The sequence below is a fragment of the Pseudopodoces humilis genome, chromosome 18 (genome assembly GCF_049639895.1).
Source record: "Pseudopodoces humilis isolate 2021_Gansu_Grassland_sample_001 chromosome 18, ASM4963989v1, whole genome shotgun sequence".
Classification (NCBI taxonomy): domain Eukaryota; kingdom Metazoa; phylum Chordata; class Aves; order Passeriformes; family Paridae; genus Pseudopodoces; species Pseudopodoces humilis.
The window spans coordinates 5,369,616-5,389,637 of NC_142217.1; the positions used below are offsets into that span (position 1 = coordinate 5,369,616).

General features: G+C 44.0%; 1 protein-coding gene and 1 long non-coding RNA gene across 2 annotated transcripts in view; one reads left to right on the forward strand and one right to left on the reverse strand.

The window, feature by feature from the left end:
• Positions 1-3,871: 3,871 nt before the first annotated feature.
• Positions 3,872-7,123, reverse strand: LOC148182916 (uncharacterized). The gene is made up of 3 exons (XR_015774063.1): positions 7,044-7,123; positions 6,574-6,631; positions 3,872-4,184 (listed from the first exon to the last, which is right to left on the reverse strand). It is a non-coding gene; the product is annotated as an uncharacterized LOC148182916 (long non-coding RNA).
• A 3,403-nt stretch (positions 7,124-10,526) lies between these two features.
• RBFOX1 (RNA binding fox-1 homolog 1) overlaps positions 10,527-20,022 on the forward strand; it is a 773,250-nt gene continuing 763,754 nt past the window's right edge. The window contains exon 1 of the mRNA XM_088064272.1: positions 10,527-10,642. Within this exon, the coding sequence (XP_087920398.1) occupies positions 10,640-10,642 (3 nt within the window). The 5' untranslated portion in view covers positions 10,527-10,639. The remainder of the gene's footprint in view (positions 10,643-20,022) is intronic.

A 20,022-nucleotide genomic window follows, 5' to 3' on the forward strand; every position in this document is an offset into this window, starting at 1 on the left:
TCTGGTTCTGGGAGCTGAGGGTCTCCAGGGGTGGAATCTGTCAGGAGAGGTCATTAGAAAAGATTTTGATGCTTGTTTGCCCTTTCCCCATTCACTTTACTTGGCCATTTATGCCAAATTAAGGCTTAGGAACAGCTTATCTAAAACACGGATGCTCTGCCTTGTATTTTGTGTGCTCTGTGCAGCCCCTTTGGGAAGGAGATATGTCAGGCATGGAGCACTGGGACATCAAACCTTGATCCTCACCTTCCCAGCTCAGCCCTAAGGCCTGACAACACCCTCATGAAGCTTTCTGACATGATTTCCTGCATGCTGAGGAAGCAGTTCATAGGTACAGGAAATATTCCAGTTTTTCTGTGTTAACATGCAATCTAAAACCACCGCTACTCATACAGCAGTATTAAAGAGAGCCTGAATGAGAAATTCAGGGGGGAAAATCTCACTAAAAATTTGTATTTTCTACATCCCAAATCAATTTCTGTGCGTTTTTCTTCATTTCCTGACTAATGGAATCGATGGTTCTGCTGCTGGGTTTAAAATGAAGCTGACACCAAGCCCTGAAATGCTGCTGAAACCAATGGCCCTTGCACAAGGTCTTTGTTGCTGTTGGCACAAGGTCCAGAGTGTTACATCTGTTGTATTAACTGAGCTAAATATTTACACCCCCGTGTCCCCAGATTCCCCAAATCCCAGGAAATGCAGGTTCTGCCATTCTATTCTGTATTGAACAAAGAAGGGAGGAGAAGTCATGTTACAGACACCTATTTCTCAGCAGCTACAAGGGAAATGTTATCCACCCATCAAGTTTTGGTTTTATTTCAATAGTGCTGAAGGATTTAAAATGTGTTTGGTGTGAGAATACACCATAAACACTAGTTTTATATGCTTCTGGAGGCTTTTACCCAGGAAATCCTATTCAGGTGTCATAGCCCACACCCTTCCAGACCTATAAAAAATAAAATTTTGAAATGCTCCTCTCTCAAGAAAACCTTATTTTTAAAAATAAGTGGGTTTTCTTGGTTTTTTTGGTTTTTTGGATTTTTTTTGCCAGACATACTTGTCCAAACCATTATCCTAATCTGTAATTAGTCCCCCTGCAATCAAATAAAGGGCATGGATTAATGGGAGAAGCAGGAGAAATATTTTAAAGGGATTAACGTTAATGGAGAAACAGATTATCTTTCTATCAAATGAGGTTAATAACCAAAATTAGCAGTGGCCCCTCACAGTTAGTCACAACTTTCCAGAGTCTGCTAGAGATTAATCAAGTGAGTTTTTGTGTAAAGCCTGTAGAATTCTGAAGTGGTTTAGGGTCCTGCCTCTCATTCTGAACAGGATCAAGCCCTTTGGAAGCTCTTACTGCTATGCCAACTTGAAAAACTCATTTCCTCAAGGAATGACTTGTAACCTGAAGAGTTTTCTGCAGCAGCAGGTGCCCAGTTGAACTCCCACTGAAATTCCTGTTATCACAGGCCTGGCCAGCCTGTACATCTGCCTTGTTCATGTGTAAAATTACTACAGGATCATTAACGCTTTATCTCATAATTAAGTTCATGTAGTAGACTTGAAAAGAGAGTATTTTTTTATTGAGTCTATTCTATAAAACCCTGTAATTGCTTAATCCCTTACAATATTTAAAGCAATTAACATGTGGCCTTTATTTGCATAAAGGCAATAGGCAAAGGTGGTTTGGAAAGTCATCTTAAGCATCAGCTTGATCTGTGTATTGATGTGATATTTCCTGTAGTCATTGGCTGGCTGTAAATCCATGTCAGAAGACCTTTTGCATGTCTCAAAGCACTGAGGGGAGCGATGTTGTTGCACGATGACTGTTGTCACTTTTGGCTCATTATTTCAACACCATTCTTACCAAAATGTGGTGCTTTCAGCAAGGCAGCTTCAGCTGGAATAGCCAGGGCTGGATGACTTTTCCTGCTATTGCATGCTGGTGTGCTGACTCCTTTTGCAGGCACAGGTGTCTTAAGGAGTGCTCTTTGTTGTTTGTTTGGGTTTTTTTTAATTAAAACCTTTGGCACAGTGGTGATTCTCAGGTTACTTCCACACTTGTCTGCATCTGGCAGCCTGGGGGTTACCAATGGCTACCTGGAGGCTAAATTTTCACTGCACTAGAAGAGAAAGTCTGTTGTAATTTATAATTTCCAAACCCATTAATGAATGCAGTGAATGCAGGAGGGCACAGGACTTTCCTCTGCAGTGGTTTTTATGTCCAGGTGCAAGCTGGTCCATAAGTACAAATCCTACATCTGTTTGATTAAGGTCTCAGTGTGAGGGCACAAGATGCAAATAATAAATGCCTACTTTCAGTCACTTCCTTGGAAAAGTTCTTCTAAGATTGCCCAAGGGAAAACTATTTAAATTGCCATAAAACCTTGTAAAAATTTATTTTATTTAAAAATCTAGTTCTGTACCTTTAGTACAGACTCCAGTGAAGCATTTGTGGCCTTCAGCATCCCTCTGTGTCAGCCATCTCTGCAGAGGAGCTGGGTCCAGCACACCGTGGGCTCAACATCATTAGACCCAAAGTGCTGCAGATCAAGTGGCTCTCTGATGTTTTTCCAGTGCTCCAAGGCCAGGTTGGATGGGGCTCTGAGCAACCTGGTCTATGGAAGGTGCCCCTGCCCATGGGATTATTTTAAGGTCCCTTCCAACCCAAACAATTCCATGATTTGGATATTCCATGTTCTTCTAGGAGTCATGGCCAGAGTGCTGCCAAGACAAAGGTGGGGACGGTTCTCATGTTTTCTCTCTCATGCAAATTAAAAACAAATGTTTGAGGTCCTAAATGATGTGAAAAATCCCATTAATCGAACCCACAATATAAAAAAACCCCATGAAAACCCATGTTCCCCCTGCCCCCTGTGTGCTTTCTTTCAGCTAAGACATACTCCCCTTGAAAAACACAACATCAAAGTTTTTCAGCGAAAGAGAAGCTTTATATTTTTGTAACAGTTGCATAGCCAAAGGTCCCTGTGAGAAGGTTTTCCTAATAATTCTGCAATAAAGAACAGAAAAACCTCAAAAGTGGTATTTCTAGGGAGCCTATTATTAGAAAGAATTAATATTTGAGGAGCTTTAGTTTATTAAAAATGTGCAAGAACTCCTCTGTGTCTAGTTCCATGCAAAGCTTAGTGAAAGGTTAGAAAATCAGCTCCTGTGTGCTGCTTATACAGCTGGATGGATGGAGGGGACTTTACATTTCACAACTTCTTGTTTCTGACAAGTTCCAGTGAATTATTTATGTGGCCACTTATCCTATAAAGATGGAGCTGAGGGAACAAACTGAGTTCACAAATGCTACCAGAAAGCCTTCAGGTGATAAGATGAAAATGGATCTTGGGCGCTGCTGATCTCAAACCTGGACTGGAATTTGTGGCCTACAGATGAAGGGTTGTGTGGCTTACATTTTTCATCTCTAACTTGTGAATTTGTGCAGTTTATGAACAATTCATGAAGTTCTATTTATCTTCAGCAATTGCCTTATGAATCAAGGGTTTAACTGGAATAAGATAATCCAGGAAATAGTAAATTTCAATTCATTTTTATGAATCTAATATATATTCCACATATGAGAGCAGAGATGTGAATACATTAGTGATAAAAATACTAGAAATAAATTACCTATTTCTGTAACCGTAGCTTAACTCCAAAAGTCAGAGATTTTGGCAGATCTGATTTTTGCAGCTCTTGGATTTTCTGGGAGTTTCTGCCCTTAAAAGTGAGTGAATACACCTCTGCAGGCTTTTTCCTCTCTCTTATTTAAAATGGGCCACTTGCCAGCTTGATTCTTTATCTAAAGCAATATGGATTCACAAATAAAAGGTCTGGAAAATATTTCATTATTTTCAGGGAATTTATTTTTCTTTCTCTCTGTTAACCAGTGGCTTGTTACTTGTTGTTGATGACACTGTTTTAAATCCTTCCTCCGCTGCAAACATAGAATCATGGGTGATATGAGGCAAGTGGTTCTCAATTATGTTAGTCCATGCTCCAGGATTTGGGACCTTCAGCTCTAATTCCAAATGCTGAGGGGCAGATGATAATTCCAAAATCCAGCAGCCAATGAACTACAAAGACTTGCTAGAGACTCATTCCAGGGGATTGAGAAACAAGTAGTCTTCACAAAAGGTTTGCCCATATTCTGTCTTCCAGTATTTCAATTAACACTGCAAAAAGGAATTTTAAATTTTGTACAATGTAAACGCAGATGTCAGTCAATGAGTTCCCCAAGTTTAGGGTGAAAAGTCTGAGGTTGTGGTGCAAATGTTAGCATTTAAATGTTAACATTCTGAGGGTGTCACAGGTGCCAGTGCGACCAGACAGCTCTAGAAAGAGCAAACTGCAAAGTCTGCAGGTATGGAAAAAGTACTCCCAAACCTGGACAAATGATTCTCCATGAAATGTTTTATTAATTGTGGCACGATCAAAAAAAGTTGCACTTGGAGAAACCATAAAAGTTGTCAATTCCTCAGTTGCTGTGAACCCTGCTGTGGCAATGGAAGAATTAAAGATGTTTCACAGCACCAAATAGGCCCTGAATGTCTTCTGAAATTGCTTAACTGGACTCTCCAGCTCCTGCAGGAATCATCAGAGCAGATGACTACTCCCCCTGGTCCCTCAAGGTTCCCAGATTTATGGCAAGAGCTGCAAAGCCCCTCGTGCAGCATCTGCAATATTTACTTTCCTCTCAAAGACACCGCTGCTGCCAAGAGCTGCCTGGTCCCTGCATGGTGGAATTCCTCAGGAGCCTCTGAGCTCACAGCTAAGGGATCTGGATTTTACAAGGAAACCCAGGATCCTTGTCCTCATTGCACAGGGAAGGAAACAGTGCAGAGCTGAAGAGAAAAGGGAAGGGGCTGGTGGCATCCTCAGGAGCAGCTGGAGATTAAAATTGTCCTGCCCTGGTTATTTCAGTAGCAACTGTCCCAACCACAAAGGAGGAACAACTGATGTCATTGCTTCCAACAATCCCTTTCAACACTTCCAGAGCTCTGCCTAAATATAAATGGAAGTGAAAACAGCAAGGGAAGCACAGAACCTGATCATGTGGAATCTGTGGAGCAATCCCTCCACACGGGACAGCAAAAAGGCAGCACGCAGACCTGCAGCTTTCCCAGCAGAAAGGTCACCTGCAGCAGCCTGACCTTTTCACCACAGAGAAAGAAATGAGCCATCAGCCCTGTCTGAACGGCCTGCAATCCCAAGGCACTCCCAAAATAACCTGGAGATAAAGCAGATGGATGAAAATCGGGAGATGCCGGGGAGCTGGGCATGAAGTTGCTTCTTCAAGATGTTTCTTTGAGAGAAATTGTACATATGCTATAAGTCAAAGTAAGGGGAGAGGAAAATTACAACTCCCTGGAGAAAGGAAAGGGATTAACATTTTATCACAGGCAAACAAGTGGGAAACTCTCAAATTTATAGATATGTAGATACAAGCACATGAAGATATTGCTATGAGGGCATTAAAAATAGAAGTATTATCTTTCTACTCAAAGATTCTACTAAATAGCTATGAATTTCTAATTAAGCAATGTTATATCTCTGTGACAATGTAGTTCGTTTTATTATGTATGACTGAAATCTGAAACCTAAATGTAATAATAACTTAAAAGGATGGGCCAAATATTCCAGAATTATTCTCTGGAGTAGAACTATATGAACAAAAAGGTAGCTCCTCTTTGTTCTGTCATGGAGACGAAAGCATTAAAATATTCAGATGCCAGTATTTGATACACAAAGCCCAAGCAAATGACAAATTCAATCTAACCAGATCCATTAATCTAACCCCCCCACACAATGCCACAGTCCTTACCTGCTCCACACAACACACCCTCCATAAAACTGACTTCAAGACACTACAAATCGCCAAGAATTGAAAAGAATGTAGGAAATCTGAAGCTACACTAAACCCCACACCAGCAGCACAGTACATGTACACACTGGGACATATTTTTTTCATGTTTTTTGTGTGTTGAAGGTGATTTCCTTATGTTTGGTGTCCTTTTTGTCACAAATTTCAGTTTCAGAGAGCATCTTTCCCCAGATCATTTAAGGCTACACTTCCTGCCAGTGTCCAAAGGGCTGTCAATGGGCTATCACCAAGCTTGTACCAGTGCAGAACCTTTCTGAGGAGGATTCATGGAGTGTTTGTGGCACTGAAATTTGTGACACGTCCGCCACCACCACAAATACTTCCCCTGAAGCTCACAAATTTTACTGCAAATGGTTTCTGTGTTCCCTTCCCACTGGTAATGGCCTGAGCAGCCTCCCCCAGAAGGAATAAATCACAGTGGATGTGCACGTGTTGGAGATGTTCTCTGCTGCAAATACAATGTGAAATTTTAAAGCATTAAATATATATGTACTATTTACATCTTCCTTACAAATACACAGAAGCTTTCTTTTTGAAGACTTTAAATAATTTTTTTACCCCTTTTCTCTAGATTTTTTTTTCTTTTGATACAGCATCTACAGCATGAACTTAGTCTGCTGTCCAGAACAATTATTTTCTCCAATAAATCCTCTTTCACCTCCAGATCTTTTCCCACATACCACAGATCTGTGTTCTTGAGATCTCTCAGTTAGAACAACCTGACACCAGTTCCCAAATCTGGAAATAAACACAGAAAATATTTTACTATAAAGGGGAAAGGCTTCAAAATTTAAGAAAACATGAAATAGGCTTTTACTCAGAAAATATATTTTTAAAAAGGTTTTAAGAATTAATCCCATTCCTAGTCACTGTGTTTCAATGGAGCCATTTGCTACTTGCTCTTCAGCTTTTTCTCTTGCCACGGATAATTTGCATTAAATTGGAAAATGTCTCCTTCTGAACCAACTTTTTAAGTGCATGACTGGACAATTATACTTAAGTTTGTGCATTTTCTTTTTAAGTATTTCCAACAGAAATGACTGAGAATTGTGGCTTTACACAATTATAACTTTGGGGTGGAATCACCAAGATTAATTTTTATCAAATGCTTTAAATGCTTTATTCCAAAGGTGAGCAAATAACAAGATACCTTTCTCAAGGTGGCTCCTGTGGAAGAGATGCACAGGGAGGAACATTTGGAGTTGTTGTGTTTAGGAAAGGAAATCTCATAATGCCTGGAGCTCTGGAACAGAAAACAATATTTGGGTGCTGGTCTCTGCTCTGCCACGTGAGACTGATGCTGCCTCTGCTGGCTTCTCTCTCTGCTCAAAATTCCTCTCTCCTTTCTCCCCATCCAAAGTTATTTCTTCCACCAGAACTCTAACCCCAGCTGGGAGCCTCTGTATCGTACCAACGGCAAAGGCTGGAGAATGAAGGAGCTCTTTTAAGAAAGATCTGACTTGCAGTTCAGGGTTCTTTCATGTGAGGGGAACAAAGGGAAGACAGATGCGAAAAACAAGCCAAGGGAACCTTTTTGACAGGGTTTGTACAAAAGGAGAATGTGTAGGTGTTGAGACTCCAAAAGACAAGCTCTCATCCAGTCACTTAACACACACCTGATTCTCTAATCAAGCACAGATCAAAGTAACCAACACCTGCACCAGATTTAGTTTTAATCCTGTGAGTAGTGCTCAACACTCCAGTGAGTATTCACTACTCAACAGGAATGCTCAGGACCCCAAAGAAAACTATTTATTAAGCCTAGTTCATGAGATTTTTGTTCTTTCATGAAGGATTGGGGTTTAGCTTATTTGTGTGAGCTTCAGTCGCTTATTATTTTAGCACATTTAAATAATTCTAAATTCTTCATTCTGCAGACTGAGCTCTGTCCAGAGAGTGAGTGGATAAAGAAAGACTACAGGTCAGGTTTGGAAAGAATTTGAGATACCTAAAAATCTTTGCATTGGTACTGCCCTGAACGTCACCTATTTGGAGAAGAGAAAGGAAATTCTATGCTGATTCATGTGGGAGGAAGGCACTGGATGGCCTTTCCTTTCCTGCTGTGTTTTATAACCCTGGGGCTTCATGGTCATTGAGTGTATGGGCAGGGGAGTGTGACTCCTCTGAGTCACTCAGTGGTCACCTCTGTGTGAGCCAGGATTTAGCCTAAACAACCCAATGGCAACAATTTCACCAAGTTTGCCTCATACCACATCAGCATATATCATCAAAGGGTGGACATTTTTGACATGGGCATTTCTTTTTCAGTTATTTTTTAATTTTTATTAGTTCAGTCTTTAGAAACTGCTGACAAAGTAGGAGGTATTGGGCCATATGGCAAACTTATCAATGCAGTCAGTCATATTTAATCAAAATGTTGAAAATTATTTTCTTATTAGAGGGCCTAAATATACAAATTAAGGAAGAGCTGATGAAATGCTGCCAGCCTTGTGTTTAATTTCTAACCTTCTTGCTAACCTTCTACCAGTATCACTTTGTCATAGAGGGATTAGTAAATATGTTTTTAAATATCTTGAACCGCACAGTAATCAGTTACCAACTGTAAAATGATCTTTTAGTGATTTAGAAAACTTCAGTGCAATGTTTCGAAGTCCAATTTACATTTGTTGGAGACAAGCCTCTCCTTGCCTTCTCTGTGTTGATTTTGGAGTGAATTAGAAGGCTGAAAAGAAAAATGAAAGAAAACCATGGGATGGATTTAAAATCCATCCAAGGATTTTTGTATGAACTTCACAGGGATCAGCCTTCAGAGTGGGACATAGTTTTTGAGAGAATCTGTTGGGATAACTAGATAATTTAAGTTTTGATCCTGAAAATGAATCTTTGAGTAACTTTGTAACTCTCAGTAATCTGACAAATTTTAACGAGGTGGAGTAAAATTTTCCAGCCATTAAACACTGTTTCATGTTTGATGAGGAATGATAAATTCTGAAGTCGCTGTCTGAAGTGATTCAGCTTCATAAGCTGGTGTGCCTGGGTAAAGGAACCCTCCCGAGCAGTTCTGCCGAATCGCGTATTTAGGGGATCCAGGATCACACCCCGGGCCTTAAAATAGCAGCAGAAATAGGCCAAGCCCCAAATCTGTCAGGGGAGGCAGAGGGATACAGATATGTGCTTTTGTGGTACTTCTGTAGATGATGGATGTGGGAGCTGCAGTTCAACTGACAAAGACTCGGCTGTTTTTATTTTCTGCACAGATGAAGAAGTTTATAGGGAGATTATTTATATAAAGTTTTTTTAAGGGACCACAGGCCTATGATTTAAAGCTTTCCTCCTCGTTATCACCTGATTTTGTTAACTGCTTTGCATTTCCATCTCAATGCTTAAAGCAACTCCTTACTCCTACCCCACAGGAGGCAGCACATCTGTCTGATCCTCACACTCCACATCTGTAATTGATACATGGTTACATGTTGGAGTAAGTCTCAGTGGCATTAATTTATTGTAGCTGAAGGTTGAGCAGCACAAAAACGTTCGACCACTACAGGCTTATACCTAATGTGTTGAGAAGGACAAGGCAGTGTTCTGGCAGGTCCTGATGTTTATTTTTTTCCCCCCAAACTTTCTCGTCAATAGCTGCTGTCAGCCTCACTAAACAGTAATTCATGCCTTTCGGAATGCTGCGATGCTCTTCTCCTTAGGTGAGCATTAGGTTTCCTTTGGGCAAGAGGAAGGGGAAGGAAGCGGGCAGAGATGGCTGGGGATCTCCAAGGGCATAGTTTTAATCAGCAATTTCCCCAGTGCCGCTTTGGTGTTTGTTCGCCTCCTGCAGCAGTGCTGCCCGCTCGGGCTGGGGGAGCGCAGTTCTCCGGGACGAGCCCCGGGGATGCGAAGTTGCGACCGCGCCTCCGGTGCCCCGGGAATGTTCCGGGCCGGCGGAACGCCCGGCTGCGGAGCCATCCCCGTGGTGCCATCCCCCCAGTGTCATCCCCGATGCCATCCCCGGTGCCATCCCCTCGGTGCTATCCCCCCGGAGCCATCCCTCCAGTGTCATCCCCGGTGCCATCCCCCCGGAGCCATCCCCCCAGTGTCATTCCCGGTGCCGTCCCCCCGGAGCCATCCTCCCGGTGCCATCCCCGGTACGGGCGGGCCCCGCGGGTTCCCGGGCGCCGCCGCGCGGCCCCCAGGGCCGGGCGGGGCCGCGCCTCCGGAGCCGGGGAGCCCCTCTCTCCCCCCGGCCCCGCTCCCCCCGGCCCCGCTCCGCCGTCCCGCCGCACCGCATCCCGCCCCCGCCGCCTCCCCCGGCGCTGGGGCTCCCCCGCCGCTCTCGCCCTCCCCGCCCCAGCCCGCCCCGCCGGGTTTGAAGGTCACCTCCGCCCGCCGCCGCCGCCGAGCCACTTTCCGTGCCGGCGGGCGAGCGGCAGCGCCTCCGCCCCGGGAAGCCCCGTGCCCGGCGGGTGGGGACCACCCGCCGGGGGGAGCGGAGCGGAGCCGCCTCTCGCCCCCTGCTCTCCCCCCAGCCGGCCGCCCCCGGGGTCTCGCCGCCGGCCCCCGGGGGCGCGGGCGGGGCCGGGGGGGGGCCCCGGTGGCGGAGCGCGGCGAGCCCGGGGGGAGCCGGGCGGCGGCGGGGGGCGCGGCATGCGGCGGTGAGCGAGGGCGGCGGCGCTGCCCGCGGGAAGGGGCTGCGGCGGCGGCGGGGGCCGCGTCCCGCTGCCACTTGCCTGCCGGGGCCGCCCGCCCTGCAGGGGAGAGGCGCCGCGACCCTTCGCCTCCGCTCGCCTCTTTATGGTGAGTTGTGGCCGCGGGGGACAGCGGGGCCCGGGGCGCCGAGCAGCCCGGCAGGGGCGCGGGGGCTGCGGCCGCCAAGTTCCCGGGAAGAGGGAGGGGAGGGAGCCGGGCGGGCTCTCGGGGAGCTGCGGGGCTGGAGCCGAGGGATGCCCGCGGGCAGGGGCTGCGGGGAGAGCCTCGCCACGGGAGCCGGCTCCCAAACGCACGGAACGGCGAGGAACATGGGCTCTGCCGAGTCCCTCCTTAAAAGAGCGCAGATATTTAACTGCCGGGAAACTACCTGCCTGTAAGTCCTCGGTATTTGCTGATTTTATTTGCGAGTCACCAGATCGTTTTCTCCTGCGTGCCTCTGTCAGGAAAAAAAAAGTATCAGTGTTGCCTTAATACCTGTTCGGCTCAGGTGTAGTGGCACCGTCGCCGTGTTTAAAATGCCCAGCAGCTCCTTTCGGGTGCCGCTCCTCAGCAGGGCAGGGCTTTGCACCGGGAGATGGCTTTGAGATGTGACAGTGGCACACAATTTGTGATGTGGCTGTTGGACACTGAGCTGCCAAACTTAACATGGTTCGCGCAGATGGTGGAACGAACGTGGTCTGAAGTTTGACTGGAGTGATTCACATCAGCGAAGTGTGAAAGAGCTTGTCCAAATCTGCAGCTTTTGTTTATCTACTTTGTGAATTGCAAATGTGGTCTAGTATGTTACATTCTGAAGGAAGTTTAGTGTTGACTGGTTTTTACACTTGAAATAAAATTCGGCGTATTTAAGGCGAGGTGGAGCATAAAACACAGCAGACGCTGCTGCTGGTGTCCCAAGAATGTCAAGTACCTTGTTTCATTTCTCTAGACTCGATGATACTTAAGAGAAGAAAGATACTGTGTGTTTCATTTGTCATTCGGAAGTGTGAAAACAGTTGTATGCATGGGCTGTAAAAGTAGAAGCGAGGTTTTGTCACTCTGTGGTAGAGATTGATGATGGTGGATGAATCGCAGTCTAAAGCAGAGCTAGCCCTCATAATCAAATAATTAAGTTTTAGAAACCAAATAGCCATACCTGCTTGAGAAGTTATATCTTGGGAAGAGTAGCAGAGCCGTGTCAATTTTCAATATGTATGTCAATAGATCATTTAGTTTTCAGGAAAGTGGTTGATATCACGTGCTCCAGTTATCAGGATTATAGCAGTGAATCAGAGCAGGTATTTTTAATTGGTTTTTATTTACTTTTACTAGAATGTTTTGCATTACTGGGTTTTGAGGAAGCTATTTTTCTATAGGAATTCTGATTATGGTCGAGATCTACTCGCTGTCTTATGCAGGCTATGAAGGCTTGGCTTCCCAAGTCTCATTTACAGTTTATTCTGCTGGTAAATACATTAGACAAAGGATCTGGCATTTCCTGAAATGAAATCTGTACTTCTAATGTCAAGACTACATTTCATTTTTTCTATCAGTACTTATCTGAGTATCAGTAATAGAGCTGACAAATGTAATGAATAAAATTCACAGTGTGTTGATGATTTTTATAGTTCTTGCAATTGAAGTACTTGGTGTCCTTGACGTGACGAGGATGCTGCTCTGGCTTTCATGCAAGCGTAGCCTTTACTGACAGGAAGGCTGTGAGGAGTGGGTGTGGAGGAGGGCAGTGGGATTGTGAGCTCCTGGGTGTGATGTGCTCCTGGGTGTGATGTGCTCCTGGGTGTGATGTGCTCCTGGGTGTGATGTGCTCCTGGGTGTGATGTGCTCCTGGGTGTGATGTGCTCCATTTCCAGCGCAGGGTGCCCCGAGCGCGGCTCCAGCGGTGCCCGCACACCGGTCCCTGCGGGCTGCTGCCGCCCAGGAGGGCAGCGGGATGTCCCTAGGCTGCCAGCACAGGTGGGTTTGAAGTGTCTCCTTGCTCCCTGCTCAGAGCCCCCTTGAAGTTAAACACGGAACAGCAGGGCCAGGCGGGACTCAGCTGCTCCTTTCAGTCTGTATTCCTGCCCAAGGCAGGATCAGCTCGTACCTGTGTCATCTCTGATGGCATACTTCGTGTACTTTTTGTATTCCCATTCTCCTCTTACTGTTCTTCCTGCTTTTGCTGTCTAATCCATTCATTTTTTCTTCTTGTTAATGCTCTTACCTATTATTTTCTGAAGAATCTTATCCTGTTCCCTGCAAACTGCCCCTCTGCTATGGCCAGTCAGTCTCCTTCAGTATTTTTGTCATTGCTTTGCGGGAGATCTACTGCTTCTTTTCCAGCCCTATATAAATCTGCTGGATTTACCAGGTTTCTGCCTAGTTTTTAGGAGGAATGTAATGGAAATGGTACCCCTGCTCTCTCTCTGTGCAGACAGGAAAGCTTTGTTCAGGACCAAAGAGCTGTTCAGTACCTGCTTGCACTGGGGGAGGTTGAGCTGCTTGGAAATAGAGGAGAGACCAATGACTGAGTTAAAAAATCCACCATCACTAATTTTTCACCTTGTAATGCTTCACCAGCTTGAAATGGCATGACCTGATTTTTAAATCTGACTAGAAGCATTATGTACCACAAAGGGCAGAGCTGCTAAGTGCTGGCTACAAGAAGAAATATTATTTACAGCTATTGGAGGTATGGCTGCATATTGTTTTCTGAAAGGTGCACTCGTCTGAAAAAGATGAATCTTATGTAATTAAGAATAACAGATCTCACTACAGCCTGGGAGAATATATAGTAGCTGAAAAATGTGTTTGTTCTATGCATGTCAGAACTCCCTCTACTTAATTCTTGGATCTTGACTCCTTCCCATTTCTTGTGGGAGCTGGGGATCCTCTTGGCTCACGCAGCCTTGTAAAAGTAGAGTGTGAACAAAACTGAAGAGTTAGGAAGCAAGAAAACAGACAGGGCTTAAAAGAGTGGCAAACAGAACATTTCTTAGGGATCCTGACTGCTTCTGGTCTTGACAGGGTGAAATCACAAACATCTGTGGCAGAACTTCTGACGACTCCATTGAGCAAAACTGGAGCTGTACCATTTCCTGAGAGCAGAAAGCTCCTGTCCTGAGGATCTTTTCCCAAGTCATTAATGAGTAGTCTTTTTTTTTACTTTTTCTTGCTCTTTGTTTTGAATTCTTTGCTTAGTTTCACTTTCTTATGAGTAGTTTTGTTCTTTTATTTAAATAATTGAATTTTCCAGTGCCCATGATTATTTTGTAATGCAAATCCTCATTCTGGGGAGTATAATGCCATCTCTGACACTTTGTCGTGCATTTTTGCAGATGTTATCAGTAGACAGTGTTTGTATCACCTACTCTGAATGTCTGTTGTAATGATTAAAAACTCCTTATGAAGCTGCAGTATTTATTACACTTTCCCTTCATAACTATTATTCTGTCAAACATTTTCTGTGCCAGAAATGACAACTTATTGCCAGTTAGATAATTTTATTTGTGTCCTTCAATTGATGCAATAAAAATGGTATGCAAACTGAAAGGAGCTGGAAAATCCCTTGTGGGATGCTGGGGTTGACAGTGGTGCAACAGCAGCACTGGAGTTTGTGTAATTCTGTCGAGCTGGAAGGGGTGGTGGTGTCAGATCCACAGGATGGGTCACAGCTGCCCAGCAAGCAGCATCAAGGGCCAAAAGTGGCCTGCTCACACTTTGAAATCCTATTTTCTGCCAGGTAAGTGTAATTTAACATCTCTATTCTTGTGCTCCAGATTCTGTGCTTTGCAGAGATCCTGTCCAGAAGAAAGAATATTGTGATATTTTTAGGGAACATTCCAAAATGCAAGGTATTTTGTGAGGTATTGATCTGGCTGGTTTCAAGAGGAAACAAACTGTTTGATATTTTGTAAGGATGTATCTATCAGAAGATGGTTAAGTGTCTCTAACATGAGTGAGGCTCTCTGGCAGTTTTGTCAAAGCCAGTTAAAAACTCCTGGACATTTTGCAACTTTGGATGCAGCTCTAAAATCCCATGTTTCCAAACAGCAAAATGTTCCTGTGCTAATAGCTGAAAAAACAAGTTTACACTGGCAGATGCTTCAGGACCTGCTTCCACTCAGTGCCCTAAAATTCAGATGAGTGCCTGGGGTGGGAAGCACTGTGCCACAAACAGTGTGTCAGCAAGGAGCTCAACACAACCCAGCTCGTGTGAGCAAAGCCAGATCCCTCACAAGAACTGCCTGTGCTCCAGCTGGGGAGCTGTGAGGGAGCACGGCTACAGCAGGCTGAGCTGAAAGCTTGGCTGTGTGAGAGGGCAAGTGTGCAAAACTAAATCACTTGAAGACAAACATCACGGGGCTGACTGCAGGGCCAGGTGCAGCTGCCTGAGACCAGCGTTCAAACACTACAAAAACACAGATTTTCTGTTTGCAACACACTTGGCTTCAACCCTGCAGTGCACAACCCCTGGCCAGGAAAGTTTAGGATACAGCAGGAAGAGGTTACAGTGCTAAAAAAGTGAATTTCAATGATATTGCTATCCAAGCAATTGCTGTCTTTAGGCTCCTCAGTGGGAAAGCAATTCTTGTGAGAGCTGGAGTTGCACAGAATCACACCCACAGAATATTCTGGGCTGGAAGGGACCCACAAGGATCAAGTCCAGCTCTTAAGGGAATGACCCTGGTGGGGAGTTAACGACTCTCAGCTTCCTGTGTGTTTGTATTCTTTGATTTGAGTCTGTTGCAGTGGTAGTTGGGATTCAAACTTTATGTTTTGGTCTTTATTATGCACTTTTCCACTGGATTTTTTCCTAGAATCAAATAAACTATGAATGTGTGCTGACCAGTTTTCCTGATGAGGACACCCATAATTTCTTGCTCTCCTGGCTGCTGGTTCTTTCAGTTTTGTGAGGTTTTTTATTGTCTCTGAGTTCAGTCTCTGTATTAGTTGTGATCAAACATTATATGATCAGAGCAGTAAGAAGCTGGTCTGAAAATATTTCTTTTTTTTTCCCCTCCTGAGAAATTTGGGGAAACTCAAACTTGATGTAGAAACTTCCAGCTCTAAAAGCGTATTGTTTTGAAGGTGTGAGTGTGTGAAAATGCAGGTAGGAAATTTAGGAGAATGTTTAAACAGGGAAGTGCCACTACTTCAAATTAAAATACTCCAACAGTTAGAGCAGGTGTGGAGAAGGTGGAAGAGACTCTGAGAACAGGTGGAAGAAGGAAGGGTGGTTGTGATGAACAGCTGTACTTCTGTTAAAAGAAAAAAGTTTGGCTGTGTTGAAATCAACCCCATCTTCACATGAGATAAAACACTAAATCCAGGTGGGAAATACTAATTCCCTGGTGGGAAAGCCCAGTGGAGGTGCAGTTGGTGTCCTTGGACTTGGCTGTCCTTGGGGTGTTTCAAAGTTTTTTCATCTTTCCTGCAGCTTACACACGAGAAACACATATAGAAAACATGTAATGCTGTTGTCTTACAAAACTGACAGTCTGTTGTGCACCTCAAACAGATCCAGAGCCCTGGATTTCAAAATAAAACATTCTGTAATTGTCTTGTTGTCTTGAAAAAAACGTATCTTTTCTATGTCTGTTCAGTGATTAATGGCAGTCATCTCTCACAAAAGTGGTTTGGCTGGTGAATCAGCATTACTCTTCCTCTGGATGGCCAGTTCTTGAGTTTCTGCTTTTATCTTTTAAATATGTCTTGTTAAATAGGCCCTTAGGTGTCTGAATTTTTCCTCATGTTGTAGAGGATTGGTAATTTAAGGTTTAAGGAGAAATTAGACAAAGTTGAATGGCACTGATCCAGGAAAAAGGCTTGGTAGTCTCTGTTAGAGCCAATATTGCTACCTTTGCCTGCCCTGTTCATTCACTGTTTTTGTGGTTAGCATTCATTCCTAAATTAAGGATTATGCAGTATTATGGAGATATTTTGTTGAGCAAATGATTCTGATTGTAAATAAAGAACCTGTAAACAGTGCCTGCATGAAATCATAGAATACAGCATTAAACACTGCTCTCAGAATAATCTCTTTGTCTTCAAATGGATACAATTCTGTAACATTTGCCTTGGGATGCAACACAGCCTGCATGGTTTTTGACCACAGAGCAGAGCTTACAGCCTTCCTACTTCTGTGGGAAAAGTCACTGAGGCATCAGTTTCAAATTGTGCTACTGGGTGGTTCTCTCTGATCAGTGTCTCAGGAAATAATATGAAATACTCTCTCCTGTTACAATGAAACTCTACAGTGAAGCTCCAGGATTAAAAAAAAAAAAAAAGAAATAGCGTCTGCACTACAGGCAGTGCAGTGTGTCTGTAAGTAGTTACCTAAATGTCCTTTCCTCCAGCATCGAAGATAAGCTGCCTAAAATGTCATCTACCACATGGTGATACCCATTTTGAGCCTGCAACAATAAAAATGCTAAGGAAGTCCCAGAGTGCAGTTTGAATTGAGCCACACAGAGTGACCCAGCAGGAAGATGAATGGATCTAGATATCCTCCTGATCTTTCTGTGATATTAGACCCTTTCCCCACTCCTTAATTTAGGACACTCTCCAAATGGCTCCTTCCCTTCCTGGTGCCCTGCTCTCGGTTGCCATCGTGATGCTGTGTTAGTCTGCAGCTGCCTCCACGGGGCACCCGTTGGCTTTGCCCTGCTCCTGACCAGGGCTGGGCTCTTGCCAAACACCCAAATTGGCCATATTGCATGTTTCACACACTTGCTTCCCTGTGAATGTCCTCAGCTTAAAACCAGGTTAATTCATTCTTACTGTTTCCCAGTCCCCGGTACTACCTGTGAGTTTTTGATGTGCGTTTTTGTGTCGTTATTTCTATTTTACAGCGTTGCTGTCACTTCGTTTCGGTGCTGAATCTATGGCTGTGGCTGGCTATAAGGATCCTATAGCACTCTGGGCAAAATCAGCCCTAAAGCCCAGGTGTCAGGTGGGGCAGGGTGGGATTTACCTGTGCCCTGGTGCACGGAGCTCTCTGGGCTACAGAGCACAGCCAGATCCCCCTGCTCTGCACAAGCCTGATGCTAAAATCACATGTTCTTTGATCCTGAAGCTGTCTTTTACTCCTCCCACTGTAAAAAGCCTCCAAATCAGTCATCTTTGGTGCTGATACGATCTTTCATCCTCACTCAGGCAGCTGCCATGTCCAGTGAAACACCTGATTAATCACTTCTTTTTGGGACATATTGCTTCCAATGGGCAGAATGATGCAGTCAAATAGTTTGGCCCCCTCAAAGACTGACATTGTTTTGTTTCCAGCAACTGCCATTTCTCTGCAGGAGGGTTTGTAATCAACTTGTAATGATAACACTCCTTACATGTTTGCCTTTTGATGTGGTTTAGCCAGAGGTTTTCCCCTTCCCAGTGTTTCAGTGCTCGTGGTTGTGTTCCTGCTTTCGAATGGGCTCAAACTTCTGCTTCAGTGCAGCCACAGAGCTGCCTTCTTCAAAATGTGTGTGTGTGTGTGTGGCAGAGCCTGAGTGGATTTTAAAAAGGACTCAAGCGTTGCCTGAAAGCTCATTATGTACAAACTTGGCTGTGTGGGAAGCTAAATACTTTATTGTGTTCTAAAGATGAAGGTGGTTTTGTGCTATAATGACTCCAGAGTGTGTCACAAAGAAGTTTTGGTGCTGTGGTGTTTGGTTCTGCAGGACTGTGGGGCAGCTGTAAAGGGCAGTGAGGTCACGATCCCATCTCTGAGTGCCAGGTAAAAAAAAAAACAACCCTGTCTGGAATGAAAAGAAGTAATCTAAAACCATTTTAAAACTCCAGCAATCAAAGTGATCAAATTTAGGAAAATACAACACCACAGTAAATACATAGAGGTAAAAATCAAAGTTAATGGTTGCCAGCACCTCTGCTCCAATCAGCACTTCTACCTGGGCTTGAGTTGCAAATTTGTTTTCAAGTGGTGCTGCCAGGGCTGTGATGGCCCTGTCAGGGTCTGTGTCACAGCTCAGCTTGTGGCTGATTGGCATGGCCTGGCAGCCTGGGGGCTGCTGTGGCATTTTGAGTAATTGTTGTCTTGTGGGGAGAGTTGTGTTGGCGAATAAAACAATTCTTAATATCGGTGTTCCTTTATCAACACATCTTAAACCGTGCAATTTTTAGTTAGTGTGTTTAGTAGTCAGTATGGTGCTTTGCACACACAGCTTTGCAAGTGGGCAAAATAAAGGGAAATTAGGAATCTTCCCTTGATATTAGAAGTGAGGTAGACTTCTCTTTCCATATTTGTACTGTTACAAAGCAGTAGACTAAAATATGAATCCAAATTTCTAATGCAAGAATTTTTAGTGGATAGGAAATCTTAAAATTGTAAAAATTGTTTCCCCAATGAAGCCACTAAATACTTTGTCACTGACTGTGCAAGAATCAAAAAGATTGGACTGTAATTCTATGTAAAAAAATATATTTATTGAAGTTTTCTCAGGGTGAGACTATCTTTCAAGAGTTATTAAGGTACAAATTAGATTGAATAAAGTTTTCTTTAGTCCTTGGAATAGTTCTGATATGAACTATTCTGTGTTACATGACCATACTGTTCACAAGGAAGTAATAAACCCAAGTGAGGTAGAGATGGAGAGTGAGAAAAGTGATAAACTCTTCCTGTCTGCAGATTTCAGACTTTTGGTTGCCAAAATCCAGCTGCAGTTATCATGTGTGCTCTGCTCTGAGAGATTCACACTTTGCCAATAAAGGAGAGCTCTGTTGCATAAGTGGATGCATTTTTATTAGCTGAGGGAAATTTTAGGTGCTAAATTGGCTGCTTTATTGCTGTACCTGTGTTTAAATGCAGGCTGTCCTATCAGCAGATCTCAGTATTATTTTAAGAAGCTCATCCTCAGCCAGTGTTTCCTCAAGGCCAGAGGGAATGATTCCTGAGCTATGTTGTATTAGCACCTCACACATTTGCTGCTTCCTTTGCTACTTAGAATGCCACAGTTTGATCTCCTGGTTCTTTGAAGGTCTCCAAAGTGAGCCCCAAAAGCTCTTCAGGCCTTCTATCACATAAATCAGTGGGAAATGATGCTGATCATAACGAGGAGGAGGAGGAGGAACACTTTTGATGTCCTTTTGTCATGTATCATTTGTGCTTCTCCTCTTCCCTCCCTCATCACTCTGCCAGGCCACATCAGGGCAGCTCACGGTGGAGCCTGCACCTTTCAGGGTCATTTTGAGGCCTCTGAATTGATCAGAGGAAGGCTGGTCTTTTTTTTAATTGTCATTATTATTTTTTTAATGTCTCAATCCTGGTATTTGTGCAACAGCTCTGGCAGTAGCATGTGCTGAGTGGGGCAAACAGGGATCCTCTGGTCAAAGTTGCCTTTGGGGATCTCCAGAGGATGTTTTTTTTCCTCTTTGCTGGAAGGCTGGCTCTTGTCATCTGTGAATTTAAAAAAATCTGGATTCACCTTTTAAAGAGTAGGAGACTTTTAGGGTAATAAAGTATTCCACTTTCCTTTATT